Source organism: Haliotis asinina, chromosome 3 (assembly GCF_037392515.1).
Source record: "Haliotis asinina isolate JCU_RB_2024 chromosome 3, JCU_Hal_asi_v2, whole genome shotgun sequence".
NCBI classification, from domain to species: domain Eukaryota; kingdom Metazoa; phylum Mollusca; class Gastropoda; order Lepetellida; family Haliotidae; genus Haliotis; species Haliotis asinina.
This window is the reverse complement of record NC_090282.1, coordinates 85,060,822-85,086,377: the sequence shown is the minus strand read 5'-3', so window position 1 is coordinate 85,086,377 and position 25,556 is coordinate 85,060,822. Positions and strand designations below refer to the sequence as shown.

At 42.0% G+C, this 25,556-nt stretch overlaps 1 protein-coding gene across 1 annotated transcript; it reads right to left on the bottom strand.

Annotated features, from left to right (window-relative positions):
• Positions 1 to 1,215: 1,215 nt before the first annotated feature.
• On the bottom strand, positions 1,216 to 21,865 carry LOC137278645 (uncharacterized). Its single transcript, XM_067811142.1, has 23 exons — positions 21,630 to 21,865; positions 20,199 to 20,442; positions 19,689 to 19,851; positions 18,999 to 19,126; positions 17,210 to 17,360; positions 16,921 to 17,063; positions 16,371 to 16,527; positions 15,893 to 16,026; positions 12,368 to 12,491; positions 12,069 to 12,199; positions 10,933 to 11,062; positions 10,593 to 10,732; positions 9,697 to 9,856; positions 9,083 to 9,284; positions 8,686 to 8,822; positions 7,728 to 7,955; positions 6,997 to 7,220; positions 5,709 to 5,940; positions 5,243 to 5,516; positions 4,764 to 5,023; positions 3,843 to 4,080; positions 3,471 to 3,574; positions 1,216 to 3,369 (listed from the first exon to the last, which is right to left on the bottom strand). The coding sequence occupies exons 2-23, from the start codon at positions 20,435 to 20,437 to the stop codon at positions 2,719 to 2,721; spliced, it is 4,350 nt and encodes a 1,449-aa protein (XP_067667243.1). The 5' UTR covers positions 20,438 to 20,442; positions 21,630 to 21,865; the 3' UTR covers positions 1,216 to 2,718.
• Positions 21,866 to 25,556: the final 3,691 nt, after the last annotated feature.

Sequence of the window (25,556 nt, the reverse complement as noted above, 5' to 3'; positions counted from 1 at the left end):
GACACACAGTCATCCTCATTCTACCTGCCTGCCAGAAGTGAGCTCCGTCTCAGTATGATAGTGAACTGGGTGTCATCTCCATACCCACGGTGACTGCAACCAGGCTTGGTGATAACAGCAGATGCCCAGTCTACATAAAGCAGGAACAGAATTGGTGCAGCTCCATAAGTTAACTCCAGTCTAGGATACCCTGTACAAGTCTAGTGTGTTGTTGCACCCCGATGACGTGCTTATTGTACTCTCGCAGTAACCAGTCATATTGTGATTTGCTGGACGTGGATGTTGACACAGATTCCTGAGGGCTACACCGACCTTCATAATGAATCCATCCAGTCATTAATGAATGGTATATACCGCTCTATCACTGTCTGTCGTGTCAGACAATGTGCAATGAGTGTAGGGATTTAACACCAGCACCTTCAAAGTTGCCATTCGATCAACTCTAACAGCCATCGACGAGGACGGAATGGCAACTTTGAAGGTGCTGGTGTTAAATCGAACATTTCCCGTTCGATGCCCGTTAGCATAAACAGAGCATATCTTGTTATTCCATTAGAAATATGGCATCTAGTTCACTGCAAGTACTTTAAGAATGGGCAGTTCTGGGTGTACTTTTCAGACACGCTTGTACAGTAGGGCGTCACATCATCTGGCGGAGATAACTTACCATACTAAGTCCTTCCTGACTTTATTAGGGCGGATATGCATTCCGGTTGATTAACAAAATGCATTTCTGGAATACAGAATTGCAAGTATCAAAACTAAGCCGTATAACGATAATACTATTGCAATAAATGGGCGGGGCATTCATATAATTTATTGGAGAGCATGATTAGATACACGGTGTGGATTTTGTACAGTCGTGGAACCTTAAGTCATGGAAATCACATGTTCGCTACACTGTTCCTCTCTGATAGCACGCGTATCCTTCGATGGATATGCCCAGAGACTTCTTACCACCTTAGAATGAATGATACCGTAAATGTCGACGCCACCTGCCCCAATTCACCTGCTCCCATCCCCTTCCCCTTGCAATAATCCAAGCGTCACAAACAACGACGCTTTAAATTGGACGATGAGTAATGACACCTCCTTGACAACTCACCTTCCATGCGTTTAAATTCCATTTATGTCTTCAAGCAAATTGGTGGTATTAATATGTTTTAGCATAACGTATTAATCTATCACATTCTGACAAAAACCCCAACACCTTATGTGGTCTCCATCTCTTTATTTATAATAATACAATTATGTCTGTACATGTAACGTTTCTGGTCAAACAGGTATCATTCAAAAGGAATCAGACCAGGAGAGCTTCAGTCAGTAGGAATCTTTAGGGAATGATCTTAATAGGAAACAGGTGGTTTTATTAGTGTCCTTTACGTCAAGTTCTGGTGGGTAACGTAGTGAGGGGACCTATGAGGGTCAGCCTTCTTTAATGTATATTTCACCCATACAACACTGGGTAAATAGTACATATTAGCTGATACACATCATCACACAAATTAAAAACACGACAAGAATGTTAAGCGTGTTAAAGATCAGAATTTCTTAAATGTATCACAGTTTGCTTTTTTCAAAATATATTCATTTAAACAAATAGGAGAGTACTAGTGTTCTTTTTTTCTTTTCCAGGTTCCTTCACAAACTTTCAGTGTGGGTGAAATTCCGGGAAATGATAAAGGAACACTTGTACTTTCGGGTGTTCCATCAGAATTTACATGAAAATAGTTCTTTATAGTTGTTAAAATATACGTCTTAGATCTGATTGCCATCAGGTATCTTTACCCTGTGTAATATGAACATTAATAAACGACGGAATGCATATTTTTTGTAAACGGCCTAGAAAAATGTTAAGATGTGTGTGAGAGGGAAGACAAATTAGTCATAAAACAATTATATGGAGCACATTCTAATCAAAATGAGCAAACAATTTCTACCGTCTACAAATGAACAATTTCGATTCCCCATGACGCCACAACTTATCTCAACCTTGTCTCAAACCTCACCAGGAACAAATAACTATGGTGTCCCTCGTCCTCTTTACCCAAGGAAGGTCTGGATCATTCCGAGATCACTGTGTTGAATCTAAGTATCAGGAACTATAAACCGTTTTCTGAACAAGGCACGAATCAAATTACCATCAATATCTACTGGTATGGAAGTGGGTATGTACTATTATACAAAGCTTCACACTTTAGTGATGACAGAAAAGACAAACTGCAATTTTACATTTAACCTTGTGAATAGTCGATTATATGACAGCCCACAAGGTCATAACTTAAGAAAGCCCTCTCGAGTTCAATTATGTGGGGTTCAACGTGTCCTTTTGAAGCACTAAATCACGCTCAATAACATATATCTTTTTTAGAAACGTTTCCCTACAAATGTACACTTCATTTTAATCATGAAGTGTTAAAAATTGCCCGTACCTTAGCAACAGCGAATGAAAACTAATCACTAAACGACTCATTGAAGGCATACCCTTACCCCTGTTGATCATACCCTTACCCCTGTTGATCATACCCTTACCCCTGTTGATCAACTTGAGGCACCGCCAGAGGCAATACACTGAATGCTTTACTCACCAAACAAGGTATGGAGGTGAAAATGTATTCTGAACATACACTGCCATCAGTCCCTACAAGAGGCAAGAAGCAAACCCTTGCAAGAATACAAATATCACATTTGTGCCTGTGCGTTTGGGTGTAGTGGGTTCTACAAAATTATACATGACGAGCTCTTTTGGGGTTGATTGTACCGTTGAGAATGAACTTGTTGGTGTTGATATGGTTGTTGATATGGTTGCTGCTGTTGGGGTTGTTGATAATGTTGCTGCTGTTGGGGCTGTTGATAATATTGCTGCTGTTGGGGCTGTTGATGGTGCCCTGGTTGTTGCTGTGGTTGTTGAGATTTCTTTCCACTCAGTATGATGTTCGGCACATACTGATCTATTGTCGTCAACAGTTCATCAAACTTTTCTCCATCCCATCTTTCTTGTACAGTTTCATCCTTCCCAAAGTTGATGTACAACAGCTGAGTGAACACCATGCTCATCGGACCTGATGGTGGCCATGTCATCTTCTCCAGCAACAGAGGCACTATTGGTTTCTTGAGGGCATCAGCAAGACTGACTTCCCTCCGACAGTTGGCCGACAGAGAATACTTCGAGGTGACACATGTGAGAACGACCTTTGCCCCTCTCACACCCTTGTCAATTTTGTCATAGAGGGAGTCCCCACCTCCCATTTGGTAGATGTCCATCCAGACGGTGAAGCCCATCTCAGTCAGGCGCTTGTACATGAGCTGAATCTGCTTCTGTTTTCCCCACTGGTAGGAGATGAACACATCAGGAGCCGCTGCCCCACGCTGTAAAAAACAAGTATTTGTGTCTGATTTCATTCATTGCCACTTTAGTTACGGTTACGAGTTTCATGTCGTGTATTTATTTCATGGTTTAGTTAACCTACCTCGACTTCCTCTTGCTTCTGCTGACTGGCAGCCGTCATCGTCTTGACGTCCTTCTTCTCTATCTTGATGACTTCAGCAACAGGAGACCACCAGTTCTTGTATTCTGTGTGACAAAAACACTTTCATGTCATGACACTTCTTCACATTCATTTGAGTTCCAACGTTAGGCAGAACGCTACTAGGACACATTACTGGAAACGATGAGACAACTACACGAAGATTAGAGTCTGTTGTTTTCAACATACATCTTGGATAAGTGGAAAAAGTGGAACATCCATTGCACTTCGGCTGCATACATGCACACACTCACATACATGCATACTCTTGCGTCTCAGCTCCCAGAATCTATCTATCTACCCAGGTCTGCCCACCTTGCTCCACCTTCTGCTCATCCGGCTTGACGTTGTTGTAGTTGACCTGCATCAGGAGTTCCTGGAACTTGGCTGCCGACCAGTACCTGTTGTCACCAATCTCCTCCCCAGGTCGGGTAAAGAATCGGATGAACAGATACTCACTGAAGATAGGCCCCATTGAGCCTGGTGGAGGCCATGACAGTTTCTCCATCAACAGGGGGATGATGGGCTTACCCAGGCTTACCGAGAGGTTCACCTGAAATTGAAGCAGTATTGAAATGATGAGAACTCAATGCATCCTATGCGGATATACATTTACAATTCCACGACAAGGTTCCCGATAGAGAAGATCATCATCCAAATGGTCCTGGAATTTCCGATTATTGGGAAGTTGTGCTGTTATGAGTGAATGTGCCTTACGAAAAGAAACGTTTCGTTATTTCAGCAGCAGTGCATTTAGGATGGACACATTTTACATAATGGTGTAGAAAGCATGCACATAACTGCATGGAATACTAAATGTATTATGTACACTTCTTGTGACCGACCAATACATTGTAAAACTAAATATACTATGTTATACTATGCCCCATTAAATTGTTATGGGCGTATAGGCCTATATACATGGAAGGTTTCCACTTTACTTTACGTTACAATTTTTGTCAATATACAAACCTACACATTCTTAAAAAGGTGATATAGTTATTATATGCGCTGAAAGGTTACATCGATTTCATTTTCACTTCTATTGCAGTTAGGTGACCTAATTCCCCGTGACATAACAGATGTCGATCTTTCCTTTAACAACGCCATATATTACATTGTCTCAGCAATTAAAACATTGTAGTTTTCTGGCATGGGGGGGTGGGGGGGGGAGTCATTTGAAACTGTTGTTAGAAACTAGACTTTGTTGTTACTTGAAATTCACTGGACAAATACCTCTCGATTGCAGTTTGGAGACTTGGCATATTTCCCAGTGACACAACAGATGACGAGTTTGGCTGCCCTGATTCCCTGGTCAATCTTCTCGAACAGCTTGTCGCCACCTCCCATCTGACCAATGTCCATCCAGCACGTGAAGCCCGCCTTCTCCAGGTGCTGCTTCAGAAGCTTCACCTCGTTCTGGATTCCCCACTGGTAGCTGATGAACACCTCTGGAGGCTCCGGGTACTCGAACTCTTCGTCCTCCACTACAGCCTCTGAGGAACGTTTCACAATTTTATGGTCTTAACAGAACTGGTGACAAAACCTCGGTTCGAATATTGAAACAAATGAACTTTGATGATAGCCTATCTATCACGACAGGATAGACGTACCTCAATGAATACATACAACACGCCATTCAATGATATGATTGCTAAGAATCGGCAACCAAGTAAGAAAGTGTTGTAAATTAGGTGATAACGTGCATTGTTTACCTGTCATCTTCATTGCGTTCTCCACAATAACAGCAGCGTCCAACCTGTCAATCTCCTGCAGTGCTGTCAGCACAGCATATGTGGCTTCCCTCGTCTTCCGAGTGGCGTACCATTCATTCAGCATGGCCATACATGGGTCGTGCATCTGAGCCCAGCTCCGGATGTCATCATTGGTGTAGCCAAGACGCAAAGAGAGAAGCGTCCAATCCAGAAGGTCTTCGGGGTTGAGGAGTTTGGCCACGTCTCGTGCCCAGAAAGGAGCGTGACTCAATGTCTGCACGATTAATGAGCGTTATACACTGATGAATCTGACTCTATGTTTTGTGGGCTTTCTAGATATGATCAATGTTAGAATCATTACCAATATTTCTCATATTCAGTAACATTGTGTAACACACGAAATATCATTTAGTTGCAATCGCTCTGCATCACTCTTTTTCACAAACTGAACAGAGCAATAGCGTACCTTTCCATCAAGTTGTTCCACTTTAACCTTAGTCTTATCAACCGTATCCTCCAGTTTGGCCACCTTTTTTCCATGTTTCTTCACATCAACCTTCACATCATCAAGCTCCATCCGCTGTTCCTCCAGATCCTGGTGAAGCAACACCAGACCCACTTCCGTGCGGGTTACTCGTGTGTCTAGGTTTACTATAACCTCCTTCATCTCCTTCATATCCTCCACAAGGGATTTCATGCTGGTAATCATATGTATACATAAACCATAGGTGTTATTCTACAAATGTGTATGAAAGACACGCTGGTAGTATCACTATAGTGTAATCACGTTTTCCCTCTAATGGAGGTAAACGATTACGAGAATGAAGGAAAATGTGTTGTTATATAGGTATAGGCTCATTGAAAATATAACAGAAACTACGAGTAAAACCTGAGTAAGTGAGTGAGTTTAGTTTTACGCCGACTCAGCGATTTTCCAGTTATATGGCGGCGGTCTGTAAATAATATAGTCTGGACCAGACAATCCAGTGATCAATAGCATGGCTATCGATCTGCGCAAATGGGAACCGATGACTTGTGTCAACCAAGTCAGCGAGACCGAGGAGAAGACCTCTCATGTTACGGCAAGCATGGGTCGCTATATACCTATTCTACCACGGATTTTTATGGGTAGTCGAAACGTTGAAAATCAAACTGTGACCAATGTATATTTGAGACAAAGCAGTAGAAGCAATATAGTGAGATGAGTATATGTCCTGTCGTCCTACACATATGACTATGGTCTGGGACATTAACGAAATAATCATGGCTGACTGTTAAAAACAAGGACTTCGTTCCTTCAGGAAATGTCGTACGTCAAGAATTGATGTGGATGCACGTCATAGATTTTGAATTACTTCCCTTTAGCCATCACGCCCCTGCCATAAAACCCACTGACACTAAGCAACTGCTTACACAATACACACGCTTCCGAAACCTCAAAACTCCTACGATACAATGTTCACTGACGACAGCATGGCCTGCGTCTTTTCACTGACGACGGCGTGGTCTGGGCCTTTTCACTGACCAAATGAATACTTCTACTGGGCAGGATATCATCACCCAAGGAAATAAGTCAAGGCCGATAATATTGATGACATGATTTGTGAAAATCATGATCACGTTTGCTTTTCCTCTTATATCAAGCTGGCACGCCGTGTAAACACCGTGACTGAAGTGTTCTGGAGCCTTAAACCCACAGTCTCTGGACAGTCACTGAGCATATATACGCATTTACAATACCAGCTTATACTCACCTTCTGCCTTCCAGAACATCCAAGATGAAAGTACACTGATCCTTTGTTGTCTGTGAGGTAGTCCGTTTCCTCAGTTCCTCTATTGCTGGCTTACGACGTTCCAACAGCGGTCGGTACACAGCGCCTATAGCCCGCATCTCACTCAGGCAGCTGGTAGTGACCATGTCATCTTCAGGACCCCGTATGACCTTCTCTAGGTATACCATACAATCCTCTGCTACAGCCTGTGTTACATGTACAATGATTGTATTTATATAATTATATTGTAGACAACATCCGCGAACTGTTCGTATTTGTATTCAATCCATTTTTTTCTAAAACGGTGTTAAAGGTGAAGGAACAAATTTTATGGATGAACAACTTCTGTATTTTCACAATGGCGACGTTTCGGTTTGGATTCTTATACCGTTTTCAAGCATGCTTGGAAACGGTATAAGAATCCATAATGCTTGAAAACGGTATAAGAATCCATACAGAAACGTCGCCATTGTGAAAATACAGAAGTTGATCATCCATAAAATTTGTTCCTTCACCTTTAGCTCAGCAACTTCTAAAATGCCTCTAAAACAGTTTAAAACGATGTTCTTATTAATTAGTGATCGCATAGTATAAACCATTACATGAATGATTGTTTGTTCTTCTCAGTACTTGTCACTGACAGCATGAAATGAGTGTAAAAAACTGATAATGATAATGTGTACTGCATTCTGGAGAGGAAGGTACATCACTACCTGATCTTTGCTCTCAATGGCCACGGTCTTCAGCGTCGAGAAGAGCATCACTTGGGCATGAGGTTGCATGCTCATGTCACCTTGCATCAGGGTTTTCAGGTGAGGTATGAACGCGTTGGGCATCTTCTTTAAGAGTTGTTCCAGGATCATCATATACATAGCGTACAGTTTGTCATCGCCTTCGAACATCTCTTTGATCAGTTCCTTTATGTTTCCTTCAGCGAACAGCTGAAATGGACAGATACGTTTCCGTTTGGTAAAGTCGTCTAGGGGGTCATTTCTTTCTCTATACTCGATGACGCCCCCTTTGACGTGTAACTGACAATTGTCCATATCACCCACATGCACATGGTTTTGAAAGTATCTCTTTGGGCAATTACTATTTCACATAATTGCACATTCTATTCTATGGTCTGATAAATGTTGAGTGCAAGAGATACTTTTAGTCCGCTAACGCATGCCGCTCTACAATCCCCAAAACATAGAGACTTTTCTGGGTTTCGTCTTATTTTTATTCTTTGAATACAACTTGTTCTGGCGTGTTTAGTCCCAACATCAGGTAGAACTAATGAACAGTAACTGTTAACGCTGCCTGTGACGTCAGAAAACCTTCTGAAATGCCAATTAAGCATCTACTGTCCCAGCTTGGAAGAATCGCAACATTTGTTCACTATTGGAGCCTGAGCTCTGGACAAACAGTAACTACATTTTAATCTCTATTTTTTCTCAGAAACTTAATACAAATATTTCATTATTAATATGTTGTTGGGATTTAACATGCACTTCATAAATATCATCTATGGCGTCTAATACGGGTAAAAATAATCTGTGTGTTAGCGCTTTGAGCATGCTTTGTTGCGTGGACATTGGTGCATTATAAGACTTATTAATTAATTAATGATCTTAGGTTCAAAGGTTAAATTATCATTTTCACACATACACACACAAAAAAACTTACGGAGGGTTGGTTCTTGGCAATCTGTGTAAACCATGGTAAAACATACGAGCGATTGTCTGTCTCTATTAACTCAAAGAGGGTTTGGAACTGGTTCCCGTGAAGCTGAGGGTAGTATGGGTAGAGGGCACTGAGGATAGCTGGAACAAAGGACAAAGGTAGGCTTACAATTAAATAGCATGCACACTGTGTGAAGTCTCATCTACATGCTCCTCATCTTAACGTTGCGTTAACACTTTCATTCAAAACTGATGAGGTTATAGCCTTTCGTGGTGTTCATTTCATTTTATTCATACGTTGCTCATTATTTTTATCATGCCAGCTTCTAAATGCAGCTTAACTTACATATGTTCAGTTTATTCGTTATTTATCCAAGGGCAGTGTTTATATTTAGACGTACGCAGTAACCGTGGGCTTTCACAGGACATATATACATCCATGACCTGGGGGAAGAAAGGTGACATGGTCTTTGCTCCCTTCAGTATGAGTTCTGATACTTGGGACAGTGCGATTTCTGATATCTCTCCGTGCTGACTAGTCAGCAAGTTGACGCTCTCTCTCACCACCAAGATGGCTCGCTGTATCTTCTCCTGGTCGTCCAACTTGAGGAAGTGACAAAGGAACAGTTCATGTTGCATTAATGGCTACAAGTTCTGTCACGATTAGTCGCAGCAACTAAGTGTTACGAGTGCTAGTAAATACAAATACAGCAAGTGCATCTACAAAGTCGAGAAGGAATACTACGCTAGAATGAGATATCTACCGAGTCTGTGCGTATGGCTCCCCATCACTCTCAGGGTTTCAGCAGCCCAATCGGTCTAGCAAGAGTTGACTAACGGGATCGGGGGCGGTCTGGCTCGCTTACTGGGTCGTTGCATGTCATCATGTCCCAATTCCATGGTCAAGCGACCGTTGGGTTTTCAATAACTCATGTGTATCGGAATAGAGGACATCAATCGTTGTCATCCATACCCAAAGTCATTTTGAATCCTGTGGGACCTTCATCATACTTACAAATCGCAGAAACTTTGTCGCCACGCTCCTGTATATTGCAAAGAAGACTGTGTCAGGTTTATTAGATTCTTCCTCGTCCAGGACAAAATCTCCCTTCATCACTGTCTTCATGAAGTAGGACAGAGCACTCAGGTCCCTTTCGGTAAGTGACTTGGCGTTCCTGCAACATTAGTTGTAAACAATAATTGATTATTGAATTATTTCCACATTTGATAAGTGTGGAAGGGCGTCTGTTGATAGTGGTAGGCACGTGATGCTGTCAGTCTCGTGCCTAATTTCAAAGGGCATTGCAAGAGGGTGCTTCGCTGCCTACCGACCTTTTCCCTGAAACTCCATTTTACCTCATATCTTGGGCCTGTAAAACATTCAGGAAACGGTTTTTATTTCCGAATAAATATATTTCATTGGCTGTCTTCTTTCAGGGTCTTTCCATGATGTGTGGAGCGTCAGTGGGTTTAATCTCTGCTGTGTGTCAGTTTGTCAAATCTGTGTTGTGCATCATTATGTTTAATTTGTGTGGAGCGTCGGTGTGTTTAATCTATGCTGTGTGTCAGTTTGTTAAATCTGTCTTGTGCGTCAGTGTGTTTCATCTGTGTGGAGCGTCCATGTGTTTAATCTCTGCTGTGTGTCAGTTTGCTAAATCTGTGTGGAGCGTTAGTGTGATAAATCTGTGTGGAGAGTTTTTAAACTCCGCTGTGTGTCAGTTTGTTTATTCAGTCTGCTGGTTATGCGTCAGTGTCTTTAAACTGAGTTGATTGTCTTTTGATATCTTTGTGTCCATGACTCCGCAAATCTGTATGCATATATATGCATATATTGACTGCGTATGCCTCCGAACATGTATAGATACCAAAAAGTGTCCGTGCTCTTGAGTGTCTGTGAATGTGTCTACTCACAAAGCATCCATTCCCAACTCGGCCAGTCGGTAAACGGCCACAATCGAGCTTCCAGAAGTGGACTTCTCCCAGGGGAATGTTGCGTCCTTGAGGAACATCAGTATGGTGGAAAATGTTGACATGATCAGGTCCTTGTGTTTCTGGTAAGATCATTTGTAGGGGTCAAACATGCAATTATCCTTTTAAAATCTAACAGAATGTTGTGTGGTCCCGTTAATATATAAACTGGGTAAATGTATGTATTTCATCTTGGTATTATTAATATTATTTTACATAACATTGGTGAATGGTTGTTACCTTAACAAGAATCAGTACAACCATTCTTAGCTCGAGAACTTACTTTTCCATTAAAGCAAACAATGGTGGCCATTACAAAAGAAACATTGAACAGCGCTGTTTCTCTCCTCCTCAGAATTGTTAGAGCACATTCTACCATTTTCTCAGCCATTTCAGGAAGGATGCGGTCCCGTCTGAAAGGAGAAGGAATTGTTGTGAAATATTAGACAAGGGCTTAGAACCTCATAGCAATGGAAGCATTTTACCTCTGTTTTTTCTAGCTATACATTAACCACTGTAGTCTGTTTGCAGTGAAAACGTCCAGATAGTTTCACTTCAAATGAAACAGTAAATCGAATAAAGTGAAATTGAGATTTCCTATCCTCATGATTTTACCTAGCCAACTGAACATTTTAATGTCAGAATTCCGTTAATCTAAAGATAAAAGTTGTTTATCAAACGCTCATAGTTTCAGATCGATACTATTGATTTGTATTACAAGGGGTATGCACATTAAATGAAAATCGTTCATCGCGTACCGTCCGTGCATTTGTTTCACTCTTCCAACTGCTGTCCCCTTGAAATGCAAACCAGTAAGAGCGATTTGAAACTATGGTCGTTACTGGTGACTATTATAAGTTGAATAGAATTCTGAGATTTGTATGTTAAATTGGTAAATGTTTGAAGATTTGCAACCATGGTTTTATTTTATGTGATTAAGTCATATGTTTCATGTGAAATACATCTGTAAACATTTACTGCAAACAGGGCTTTATAAATAAAGACGTAGTGTGTTGTAACTAGCATTTGGAATTGGTCAAAATCGCAAACTGATGGTTGCTCCATTACCAAAAAACAATCATCGAAGAAATATTTAGTCATGACTTTTCAGTTAGTCACGTTAGTGAAGTTTCTAAGAATTAACCTGTTTTCAGACACTGAGAACGCCGAGCATATCCATGATCAAGTGTTTCAGAGACTAAAACATTAGTTCCAAAATCGTTTGTGTTCGATTAAAAGAAAATGTAATCGATTCCTTGGTCGTTTGATTACTGCGACAATTCTTCGATTATTTCAGTCAATCGGAAAACTACTAACTATAATCACATGACGTGTCACTACAGTGAGGAGTGCTTTGTAACCCGTGTTTAGTTCACGTTTGTATTGTGACTAGTCCCTTTCAAGTAACACTCGTCTCACGTCATTTGATTTGTCAGATCACAGGCGAAGTTGATGAAGAAGGCCGCCGGCTGCTTGGTGTGATGTTCACTTCCGAATAATCGCACGTTCGTCAGGAGGTCCAGAATCTCATGAACATCATTCACGTGGTCCTGCATAAAGTAAAATGTGGTTACACGTTGACCGGTAGTGTCAGTTTGGTCAAAGAAACCGTTTAGAGTGTTTTCTTTATCTTGTTTCCAATCTGCTTCCTGAGGAACGGGGCGTGTTGGTAAAATCATCAGAACATGCAGCCTATGTTGTCAGTACTAAAGGAATACCTTCCACTTGAGTAGCTTCCCCAAATCCTTGACAGCCGTGTAGACCGCTCTGGCGGTCCCTAGCTGATGGATCCTTAGACACGCCTTGATCAGGTCTATCATCAACTTGCAGTGGTCAGGGCTTCTGGAACAAGGTCAGAGAGGGGTCAGGGCTTTTGGAACAAGGCTAGAGAGTGGGCAGGGCTCCTGGAACAAGGTCAGAGAGTGGGCAGGGCTTCTGAAACAATGCTAGAGAGTGGTCAAGGCTTCTGGAACAAGGCCAGAGAGTGGGCAGGGCTTCTGACACAAGGCTAGAGAGAGGCCAGGGCTTCTGGAACAAGGTGAGAAATTGGTCGATGCTTCTGAACCAAGGCGCTACTCTGATGCTAGAGAGTGGTCAAGGCTTCTGGAACAAGGCCAGAGAGTGGGCAGGGCTTCTGACACAAGGCTAGAGAGAGGCCAGGGCTTCTGGAACAAGGTGAGAAATTGGTCGATGCTTCTGAACCAAGGCGCTACTCTGACTGTTTAGTAGACCTGTTGAATGGGCTTTGGATTTCATGATTAGGACAGTGCAGAAGAATCAGTGGTATCCCGTCTACGGTTCAAACGAAAACCACCAGGTCAAAATCAAACGCTTCATTTTCGTATTACCCATTGCAAAGGCTGGCGCATTTCCGTCTCTATTTACATCATTGACGTACATAATGATTTACTTTCTTATACACCACTGAGAGATGATTCAAGGCTATAACAGACAGTACACTGAGACAACACATCGCTGAGAGATGATTCAAGGCTATAACAGACAGTACACTGAGACAACACATCGCTGAGAGATGATTCAAGGCTATAACAGACAGTACACTGAGACAACACATCGCTGAGAGATGATTCAAGGCTATAACAGACAGTACACTGAGACAACACATCGCTGAGAGATGATTCAAGGCTATAACAGACAGTACACTGAGACAACACATCGCTGAGAGATGATTCAAGGCTATAACAGACAGTACACTGAGACAACACATCGCTGAGAGATGATTCAAGGCTATAACAGACAGTACACTGAGACAACACATCGCTGAGAGATGATTCAAGGCTATAACAGACAGTACACTGAGACAACACATCGCTGAGAGATGATTCAAGGCTATAACAGACAGTACACTGAGACAACACATCGCTGAGAGATGATTCAAGGCTATAACAGACAGTACACTGAGACAACACATCGCTGAGAGATGATTCAAGGCTATAACAGACAGTACACTGAGACAACACATCGCTGAGAGATGATTCAAGGCTATAACAGACAGTACACTGAGACAACACATCGCTGAGAGATGATTCAAGGCTATAACAGACAGTACACTGAGACAACACATCGCTGAGAGATGATTCAAGGCTATAACAGACAGTACACTGAGACAACACATCGCTGAGAGATGATTCAAGGCTATAACAGACAGTACACTGAGACAACACATCGCTGAGAGATGATTCAAGGCTATAACAGACAGTACACTGAGACAACACATCGCTGAGAGATGATTCAAGGCTATAACAGACAGTACACTGAGACAACACATCGCTGAGAGATGATTCAAGGCTATAACAGACAGTACACTGAGACAACACATCGCTGAGAGATGATTCAAGGCTATAACAGACAGTACACTGAGACAACACATCGCTGAGAGATGATTCAAGGCTATAACAGACAGTACACTGAGACAACACATCGCTGAGAGATGATTCAAGGCTATAACAGACAGTACACTGAGACAACACATCGCTGAGAGATGATTCAAGGCTATAACAGACAGTACACTGAGACAACACATCGCTGAGAGATGATTCAAGGCTATAACAGACAGTACACTGAGACAACACATCGCTGAGAGATGATTCAAGGCTATAACAGACAGTACACTGAGACAACACATCGCTGAGAGATGATTCAAGGCTATAACAGACAGTACACTGAGACAACACATCGCTGAGAGATGATTCAAGGCTATAACAGACAGTACACTGAGACAACACATCGCTGAGAGATGATTCAAGGCTATAACAGACAGTACACTGAGACAACACATCGCTGAGAGATGATTCAAGGCTATAACAGACAGTACACTGAGACAACACATCGCTGAGAGATGATTCAAGGCTATAACAGACAGTACACTGAGACAACACATCGCTGAGAGATGATTCAAGGCTATAACAGACAGTACACTGAGACAACACATCGCTGAGAGATGATTCAAGGCTATAACAGACAGTACACTGAGACAACACATCGCTGAGAGATGATTCAAGGCTATAACAGACAGTACACTGAGACAACACATCGCTGAGAGATGATTCAAGGCTATAACAGACAGTACACTGAGACAACACATCGCTGAGAGATGATTCAAGGCTATAACAGACAGTACACTGAGACAACACATCGCTGAGAGATGATTCAAGGCTATAACAGACAGTACACTGAGACAACACATCGCTGAGAGATGATTCAAGGCTATAACAGACAGTACACTGAGACAACACATCGCTGAGAGATGATTCAAGGCTATAACAGACAGTACACTGAGACAACACATCGCTGAGAGATGATTCAAGGCTATAACAGACAGTACACTGAGACAACACATCGCTGAGAGATGATTCAAGGCTATAACAGACAGTACACTGAGACAACACATCGCTGAGAGATGATTCAAGGCTATAACAGACAGTACACTGAGACAACACATCGCTGAGAGATGATTCAAGGCTATAACAGACAGTACACTGAGACAACACATCGCTGAGAGATGATTCAAGGCTATAACAGACAGTACACTGAGACAACACATCGCTGAGAGATGATTCAAGGCTATAACAGACAGTACACTGAGACAACACATCGCTGAGAGATGATTCAAGGCTATAACAGACAGTACACTGAGACAACACATCGCTGAGAGATGATTCAAGGCTATAACAGACAGTACACTGAGACAACACATCGCTGAGAGATGATTCAAGGCTATAACAGACAGTACACTGAGACAACACATCGCTGAGAGATGATTCAAGGCTATAACAGACAGTACACTGAGACAACACATCGCTGAGAGATGATTCAAGGCTATAACAGACAGTACACTGAGACAACACATCGCTGAGAGATGATTCAAGGCTATAACAGACAGTACACTGAGACAACACATCGCTGAGAGATGATTCAAGGCTATAACAGACAGTACACTGAGACAACACATCGCTGAGAGATGATTCAAGGCTATAACAGACAGTACACTGAGACAACACATCGCTGAGAGATGATTCAAGGCTATAACAGACAGTACACTGAGACAACACATCGCTGAGAGATGATTCAAGGCTATAACAGACAGTACACTGAGACAACACATCGCTGAGAGATGATTCAAGGCTATAACAGACAGTACACTGAGACAACACATCGCTGAGAGATGATTCAAGGCTATAACAGACAGTACACTGAGACAACACATCGCTGCAGTCACCTACTTGTTCATGGACTTCGACAGCACATTGCGTATAGCGGCATCAACAAAGGTAACGCTCATCAGGGTGTGGTCCTCCAGGTTGTTCAAAAAGGATATCAACTTCTTTGTCATCACTGAGAACAGCTCCGAGTTCCCCTGGAAGAGTATTATATCTTGTCACGTGCACTAAATGACCCAGTAAAAAAATAAAAATTGTTTCCAAGGAAAATATGATGCAAATATATACGCACGAATGTGAAACAACGTTACAGTATCGGTTAAAGCTTTTGGCTAAAGCTTCGTTATTAAGAGATACCAGGTGTGATAGTTATATATAAACGACATCCCAACTGGGGATTCTAGACGTCATTCGACAGTTGTGCTTCTCGGTGAGTTTTCTGAAGGGGGACTCAACAGGATTTGAAAACGGCATTTGATAAGGACATAGACTATTAGTTATGCTCGAGGATGTGTCACAGTGATTTCACGAAGTTCAGTACCGTGATGGTGTGACACCCTTCCTTCTCCTTGACGTGGTTGTAAAAGTCGCCTACAGACTTGACAATAGGGTGGATTGGGCCCCCTGCCTTCTTGTCACAGATTCTTGTTACGAAGTCCAGGATTTCCACGTACATCTTGTGAAACAGGAACTCTTTGCTGACAAAAAGGATCGGAGGGTTTAAGTAGGGCTCAAAGCTTGATGCACAAAACACGGATGGGGGTAGGGGTGATTGTGTTATAGGACCACAACGGCGATGTGACGATGGGATCGAACCACACCCCCTGCCAGGGTAGAAGATCTGTTCACTTCACCACAAAGGCGGTTTTTCCGTTAGGAGGCGCTCACAAAGGAGACAATCGATATTTAAGTGGTAGATATGTCAGTAGATAAGGATGTTTACATTTAATGGTACTATCTGCCAAAATGGTACTTGATCAATGGAATATTGAGGTCGTGTGCATCAATGTACAACTGTTAGGGGAGGTTTTGTCTGAGGTTTTGACTGGGCACCGTGTATGAGGCGGGCTGTACAAACGGGTTTAACTCACTTGATGCCGTTCAGCACTATCTGGACACCGCTTGACATTTCCTCGACTACCCTCTTTGAGTTCTCCAAGGTCAGACTGAGGCGGAGGATATCGTTTTCATAACGCTTCAACGACTGTTTCATCTTCTCTGAGTCATCCACGCCCTGAGGAAAGAGTGGCAAAGCCATCAACAATCCGTTTCCGGATAGTTTCAGATTCTCATTTTAGTTTACCACTGGGACATATCTCTTTAGCTAATATACTCCTCGCGTATAATAGTCTTATTCTAATAAAGCACAGACTGACCCACCTTCAATACATCTCCGTCGTATATGTACAATATTTCGGCGGAAATGTACTTGTGAATGTCCCGTATATGTTCAGGGCAATTCAGATTAGTAACGGTCGTGTATCTGTACAACTCCGCGAATTCTACCTGGGCCTCCTTGAAAGCTTCCTCTCTGAAAGTAAGGACGACAAAAAAATCACATATTACTTAAGTCCAACAACTTGACATCGAGTTTGTGAAAGGCATTTAGAAGTTGGACGAACGTGAATACATGACAGGTTTTATTTGTAACAACTTTTTCACTCTTTTCACGACATCTGAGAGCTAATTGTTGGTGAAGGAGCAAGAATTAGCTCTGAAACGTCGTGAAAAGGATAAGAAAGAAGTTCCATAAAACGTGTCATGTATTCATCACCCAGAATACTGCTATGTGGGGCTGTACCAGGCCTCAGTCATTAAGATCACCCCCTTATGTAGGTGTCGTAACATTGTTAAGGTTCACAATGTTGATAACTTTATATTCTGTGTACCAGAGCATACTGACCATGCATGGAATGGTGTAACAGACATCCGGCCACCCCAAGCATGCAGGAGTGCCCGGTATGCCATTGGAACACTTTATGGCACACAGTAAATGTTAGATTTAAGTCAGAACATAAAATCTGAATTAGTCTGAATATCAAATCTGAGGAAAGTTCCACAAGTTCAGCAAGTCAGAGAAACAGTACAGTACAACCTAGATACAGCTGAAGATTTCAGCTAAATTGAGGTCTATCATCTTATTATTCAACATATGTCATATTTGGGATTTCACTTTCTTAGTAAAGTACAAATTCTAGTACTTTTTCGGTTGAGTCCCATCCGTGCCAATTTACACTCATCAGAGGGGTACACAAAGTACGCAGTCTAGACTACCAGTTGTCCGACTTTCATTTTTGTGGAAGTCGCGGTGGCTGAGCGGGCTAGGCGGCTGACTTTGTGTGCTGGCGATTAGGTGCCTGACTCTGAGGGTGCGGGTTCGAATCCCGGATGGGACTCAACCGAAAAAGTACTAGAATTTGTACTTTACTAAGAAAGTGAAATCCCAAATATGACATATGTTGCATTTGACCACTTTCTAAATGGCATCGTGTAATCATCTTATTATTGATTTGATGAAATGAAGAAAGGTCTGGGTACACGTACAGACCAGTGCCAGTTATATTCGGACACTTGACGTAATTTCCATGGACTCACATGTCATGGAGTGAGTTTAGGATGGATCTTACTAAAATGTGATAGATCAATGTGAAATCATTACTGCTCTGCGCATATATTTTCAGATCCCTTTTCCGACCAAGGACATCACATATACCAGCTTATATACAGTGTATATGGGTCCACACTGCACAATCCCATAGACTGTCATGTTAAAGTAGTTCTCGACACTGCACCTACGTTGATAAACCTGTTGCCGTTCGATAAATAAGCAATGTAAAATTAATCAGAAATTATTCCTCACAAAAAATGCAAAATTTGACTTGGATTTTATGAAATTCCTGAACATTATTTATGCCACACTGTGTTATGATGCAAATGTATGGAAATTACGTCCAGTGTCCGAATATAACTGGCATGGGCACATACACATCACATTCTCAATGACGGCGATCTGTTAATAATTTAGTCGGAAACATACAATCCGGTGATCAACAGCATGAGCGTCGATCTGTGCATTTGGAATAGTCAAGATCGACAGATAATGAAGTTAGTACGGGTAGGGATGCTGTAGTTACATGCGTAAGCCAAACATGATGCGATATACAGTCACCTGAAGCAGCTTTTGTTGAGCAGACATTTGATAGCTGATGAAAAGGCTGTCTCAAAAGAAGAATCCGAGTTCCAGAATTCTCTCATGAAGAATAGTATGTGACTCTTTAGCTTCTCCCCCGCCAGGTTCTGCAAAGGGGACCCACACTTACAGATAATGCACCGTGTTGCCCAAAGTTAACTTGCCAAACTACCAACCCCCCCCCCCCCCCCCCCCCCCCCCCACACACACACACACACACACACAAACACACCCCTCCTCCAGATATCACCCGACGATTGGAAACTCATTCTTCCATGAAGGAAGTCCAAGTGGGTGCCATCATATTGCTTGGTGAACGATGGCTTCAGGATCCGACCATGTACATTTCTAGTAGTTCGCCTTGAAAAACGGTCATTGTGAACATGCATTTACGAGAGACAGATATACAATGGACAATTCATTCTTTTAGAAATGATTAAGCAACATCAGGGTGGGGACACTTGAAATGAGCTTGATACAATGTACATATATAGGAAATTGAACTCAGGCATTCGGCGTGACTAGCGAACGCTGTAGCCATGAGACTGTCAACCGTCTTGGAACCGATAGGTGTAGGAATGGCTGCTTTCTGGAGGGTATATGAGCAGCAACTTGTGGAACAAGTCTTCTATTTTAATAACGTGGAATCACAGGCGATTGTGAACGTACGTAATAGTAATGGCTGAACCCAAAGTCGGTGACATTCATCATCATGGTCCACAGCTCCATGTGAGTCGTCCCCGGTCCCTGCAGCAGCATGTCGTGGAGGAAGTCCAGGCAGAAGTCATGGATGTTGGACATTGACGTCGTCAATCCAGCCCTAGCAAATTTCCTGTAAGGGATTGCGGTTTATGTTAATCGACGCAGGAGGTTATAGAACAGACTGTCCCGCCTGCTCAATATCATCTACATTACACCATGGTCGTTGGTTAGCTTGGAATGGGTTTGCAAGGATCACATTCTAGAAACCCTAAACTAAAGGTCGAGAAACCGTACACTAAAGGTATTCACTGTGAATTCAAATGAACAAACATAGTTAACGTAGGTGAAAACTATCACGCTCAAAAGGTTACAGGAATTACGGTAAAACATCTGCTGGTCAGAGCGTCAGTTTGTGATGACAGTTGCAGACATCCACGGCATCTTGAAATAAGATACACTGAGAAAAACATGACGTACTGTGACCATGTCATCAGGGAGTGCAAGACAGCTTCCGCGAATTCGCATTGCTCAGTGAACTGTCCAGGGAAGTCAGGCCGACACACCCCTGCCCTCAGCTTTGCGAACGCACCCAGTACATCCTGCTCGTTGGGCATAGCTTGGAAGTCGCGGCTGATCGATTGCATGTGTTTGCCGAAGTCCACACGGGCGTAGCTATCTGCCGTCATGAAATCGTACCTCCTCACCAGGGACTCCATGATCACTGTCGATAGCGAGAGGTGGGTGATGAACGAGTGAATGTAGAGAGGGGTGAGTGTTGAGTGATGGACGGGTGAATGTAGAGAAGGGTGACTGGTGAATGTAGAGAGGGTTGAATGGTGAACGAGTGGGTGGAGTTAGGGTTGAATAGTGAACAGGTGGATGTAGAGAGAGGTAAGTTGTGAACGGGTGGATGTGGAGAGGGATGAATGATGAACAGGTGGATGTAAAGAGGGTGTGGGGTGAACCGGTGAATGTAGAGAAGGGTGACTGGTGAATGTGTAAAGGGTTGAATGGTGAACAGGTGGGTGTGGAGATGGGCGAGTGATGAATGGGTGGATGTGGAGAAGGTGAGGGGTGAACAGGCGGATGTAGAGGAGAGGGGTAAATGGCGAATGGGTGGATGTAAAGAGGGGCGAGTGAATGCAAAGAGTTAATGGGAGGATAAAAGAGGGTGAGAGGTGAACGGGTGGATGCACAGAGGGATGAATGTGAACGGGTGGGTGTAAGGATGGTGATAGGTGAATGGGTGGATGTGGGGAGGGTGAGTGGTGAAGGGGTAGATGTAGAGAACGGTGAACGGGTGGGTGTGGAGAGGGTGAGTGGTGAAGGGGTAGATGGAGAGAACAGTGAACGGGTGGGTGTGGAGAGGGTGAGTGGTGAAGGGGTAGATGGAGAGAAGGGTGAACGGTGAACGGGTGAATGTGGAACAAGTGGTTCTCGTGTCAAGTCTTACGACTATCTACTGTACAGTAATTGGTGTTGTCATGTGCACATGTCATTGAAAGGAGATACTTAATCTCTCACTCACGTGACTTGTTGCACGGCCTCTGTGCAATCCTTTAGAGAAGCATATTGCGTGACAAGCTCACATTCTAATAATTCATGACTCGCTTTGTTTGCATAGTACGATCGAACATTCACCTTTTGCAATACACTTGTGTTAAATACGTTATATTTGGATAGTACTTTTGTTTACGTGTTCTAACATCGTAAGGTACTCTATAAAACCTCAATGATAGCATTTCGGCTGCTTGCACTTCCAATATTTCAATATATTTCGTTTATATTATTTTTATGAAAGCCATTCATGTTATATCAGGTTCAGTGTACGAATATTTAGTGTGTCGTACCTATCGAGCAATGGTACTATAAAAACGATATTATTATGCAAATTATGAATACATTTACCTCCAGAGGTGTAATGTTTTTGCAAGGTTGTATCAATCAGTCACTGCATGGCCGCCCCTTCGTGCCTCGTGTAACCGTGTATCCAGGTATGTACTGTGCTGTATGTCCACTGGCCGTGTCCACGGTGTCCTAAGTCGCAGATTGTCCGGTGGTCGGCATATTGGCAAAGGAAGAACGTGATCACCTCTTCACCTGATCACCTGATTTAACCTGGACTTCGGAGAAGCGTTCACGCTGTTTGCTACCAAGGCAACACGTAAACAGTCCCCGCCACGCACGTTTGTTGTTGAGGATAGGACTACTGTATAGAGAAGCCGGTTGTGCTTCATTGACAGTATAGTTGTAGTGCGATCAACAAATAGAGTCAACATGCTGAGTCAGATTCCTTACGCTGCTGAATGTACCGTCACACTTTTGTATCTAGCTGGCTGCACTACAGTTTACAGTTAAATAACATTCCTTATTCCTTATAAGATGTACCTCCTGATCAATAGTTCCATATGTATCGATGAGTTCAGTAGGTGACGAAGGCATGGTCTAGATACCTTCAGTGTCATTAGTTGATGTTAGAGGATTATGTTGGAGGTACCGTCTAGGTAACGTGTACCTTGAACACCCTGACTGAAGCTTGTAGTGAGTAATGTGTACTTTGAACACCCTGACTGAAACTAGCAGTGAGTAATGTGTACCCTGACTGAAGCTAGCAGTGAGTAATGTGTACCTTGAACACCCTGACTGAAACTAGCAGTGAGTAATGTGTACCTTGAACACCCTGACTAAACCTAGCAGTGAGTAATGTGTACCTTGAACACCCTGACTGAAGCTAGCAGTGAGTAATGTGTACCTTGAACACCCTGACTGAAACTAGCAGTGAGTAATGTGTACCTTGACTGAAGCTAGCAGTGAGTAATGTGTACCTTGACTGAAACTAGCAGTGAGTAATGTGTACCTTGACTGAAACTAGCAGTGAGTAATGTGTACCTTGAACACCCTGACTGAAGCTAGCAGTGAGTAATGTGAGCCTAGAATATCCTGACTGAAGCTAGCAGTGAGTAATGTGTACCTTGAACACCCTGACTAAAGCTAGCAGTGAGTAATGTGTACCTTGAATACCCTCACTGAAGCTGGGTAGTGTGAATACCCTGATTCCTGCAAGCGGGGAGTAAACTACCCCTAAACACGGTACTTCAAAGTGGAGGGGCGTAATGTGCCGTATTCCTTTCCGGTTTGTTTTAAGTTAGCAGTAAAAGTGTTCAGACTCTGGGCTACTGCAAGTAAACAAGTATGTGCTTTTGTGTATGGCTCGAAAGTAACAATGAGCTCAGTCCGCTCAAGGACCCAAGTTCAAGGTGAGACTGCATGGTTAGGATAATGGTGGGCCTATCGAAAACGCTGAATTAAACAGAGACTGTTTATCAATCAACCCGTCCTACCAGTCGTGCCACGTCTCACTAACGCTTCCCCACACAACAACCATAACATGTCACCTACACCCACCATAGCGAAGGACAGTCGAGACGAAGTCGGTATAAGACTAATATTTTATGTGCGCATCGTTCATTCGATAAGTAATTTACTGTGTGATGAAGTTTAGTCTCGAGACTACAGACTATATGTAAATACAGATTCACTAGCATTTGGCCTCCTGTTACATACTAGTGCTCAAACCATATTACAATACGTCGGTGTTCAGGCTTAATATGCCCAACTCTATGTAATCCTACAGGAGCCACTTTGGTAGGAAATATTTGTATGCCGAAATTAGTCGTAGTTTAAATTATTCCTTTCCTTTCGTGATTATATCCCTTGATTATATTTTTTTTTGTAATTTCAAATATTTCCTCGTTATTACAAGTTATTCGAAATTTTCAGTGTTTTTTCTTTTTCCGATTATTAAAAGATAAACAAAAACATAATCTCCACTGGAAATATGTTATAAGAGTATGGGAAATTATTGTAGAGGAAATAATATAGAGATAGACAACACTGATGACATTTAACCTGTATGGGTCATTCATAGCTTTAAGTGTTCTTTCATTCACATGATATTGGGCTGATAAAGGAATACTGACATTTTAAGATCTGTGTGAACAGAATGGTTTGCAGCCGTATAAAACGCTGAAATGTTCATATGTAATAAGAGGAACTCATTCAGATCATGACCATGTTCCACATATTTGGCCTAAAACCCGGCAATACAATTACAACTAAAATTACTATAACTATACTTAATCTGAATATAAATACTTGTCAAAAAATTTAATAAGTTGTAGTACAATTTTCAAAACGTTCAAGGTTAATTTGTAAGTCATTTATGAAAATTATAGACTAAATATTTGCCATAAATTTGACATAATGTTTGATAATCATGAAGTCTTTAATGTCTATAGACATTAAGCAATAAAGGATAGTCAAATCCTTGATTTTCAAAACATGTTATAGCATTGAATTGTTTATACAATATAGATCTTAGGAAAATTTCTTTAGTAGACAAGTGATACATTTTTCATTGTACTGTGTTCTGTAATCCTATTGGTTGAAAAACATGATTAAATGGTATTAGATTCCCGGAAACTGAAAGACTATTCACCGCGTATTGACACGTAAACAATTGTTTTGTTGTGTCATCAACAGTGGTGACGTCATTCAAATCATATTGTGACGTAAAGTTAGAATGACGTCACAAATGAGCAACTCCAGATGCTACCATGAGAACCAGCTGAAACGGCCAGCTGATGACACTTCACTGCTGTGTCCGCATTCGATGTAAACGAGTGCAGACACTAAAACCCCTTTGGTTTACTTTTGTGTTTACAATGTCGATAAACACCATGTGTTGGCCAATTTCCGGGTGTTATTGAGTATTTGAAGCACGGGAATATTTCATTTGAAACCTCCGGCTGACGCCGTCGGTTCCAAATGCATTCCCGTGCTTCAAATACTCAATAACACCCGGAAATTGGCCAACACATGATGTTTATCTCCTAAATCACAGACTGCCCCTGTTTAAGGGGGGCGTGAATTCACAATGCATCTAGCTCACTGGTTACACCTGTTACGTGTTTTTTTTGTGTGCTTAATCAGTGTAGTTCTGTAACGCACAACGAGATTGATATAGCATCAATTTCGTACCAGACCGCCAACGTTTTCTAGCGACAGAGCCTCGTTTTGAGATTTCCGAAGTGTCTTGCAAGGATTAGAAGGAGCGTCGTGTTGCAAAATACAAGTCATACTGATTCATATTTATGTATCCAGTTAAATGAATTGGTGGAAAAATTCTGGACTGGAAATACTGATACCGATGATTTTGAAAATATATCTAGTTCCCATTACTCCCAACATGCAATCTCAGACATGGGGTGAACTTTCTCTTGTAAACATAATCGTTTATATATTTTGTTATCGAATCAGTTGTAATGCAGGTACTTACAACATATCTGTTTGTAATTATGGGAACAAGCAAGTTATTTATGAAACGCGATATTTAAGATATATTCTCGTTTCTTATATTATTAGACATTATTCTAATATCTTCTCGACATTTCGAGATGTTTTTCGTTACTTCGAATATTTTGTCGCTATTTCATGCAGTCTGTCGTTTTTAACAAAAAAGTGGGGGAAAAATGCAAAATTTCGATAAAGTAGAAATAAATGTATACTCAAAGTGCCCTATTTGTAAAGGAACCGCTTTAGTGTTTATAAAGACAGACCCGTGCTTATGTCTCTTTGGTTTCTTTGAGTGTCTTGGCCTACAGTCTTGTCCAGTTATCAACTCTTTATGCCACCTCTAACAATAACCAAAAAACAAAAAAAAGACTCACTGCGAGACATACGTATGGAGTTGAGGACATTGTTCCCCAAGGGAGACAACTCTTTAAAGCCTGTCGTCAGTCCATGCCCACATACTCAATGTGTTGTCGGTAAACT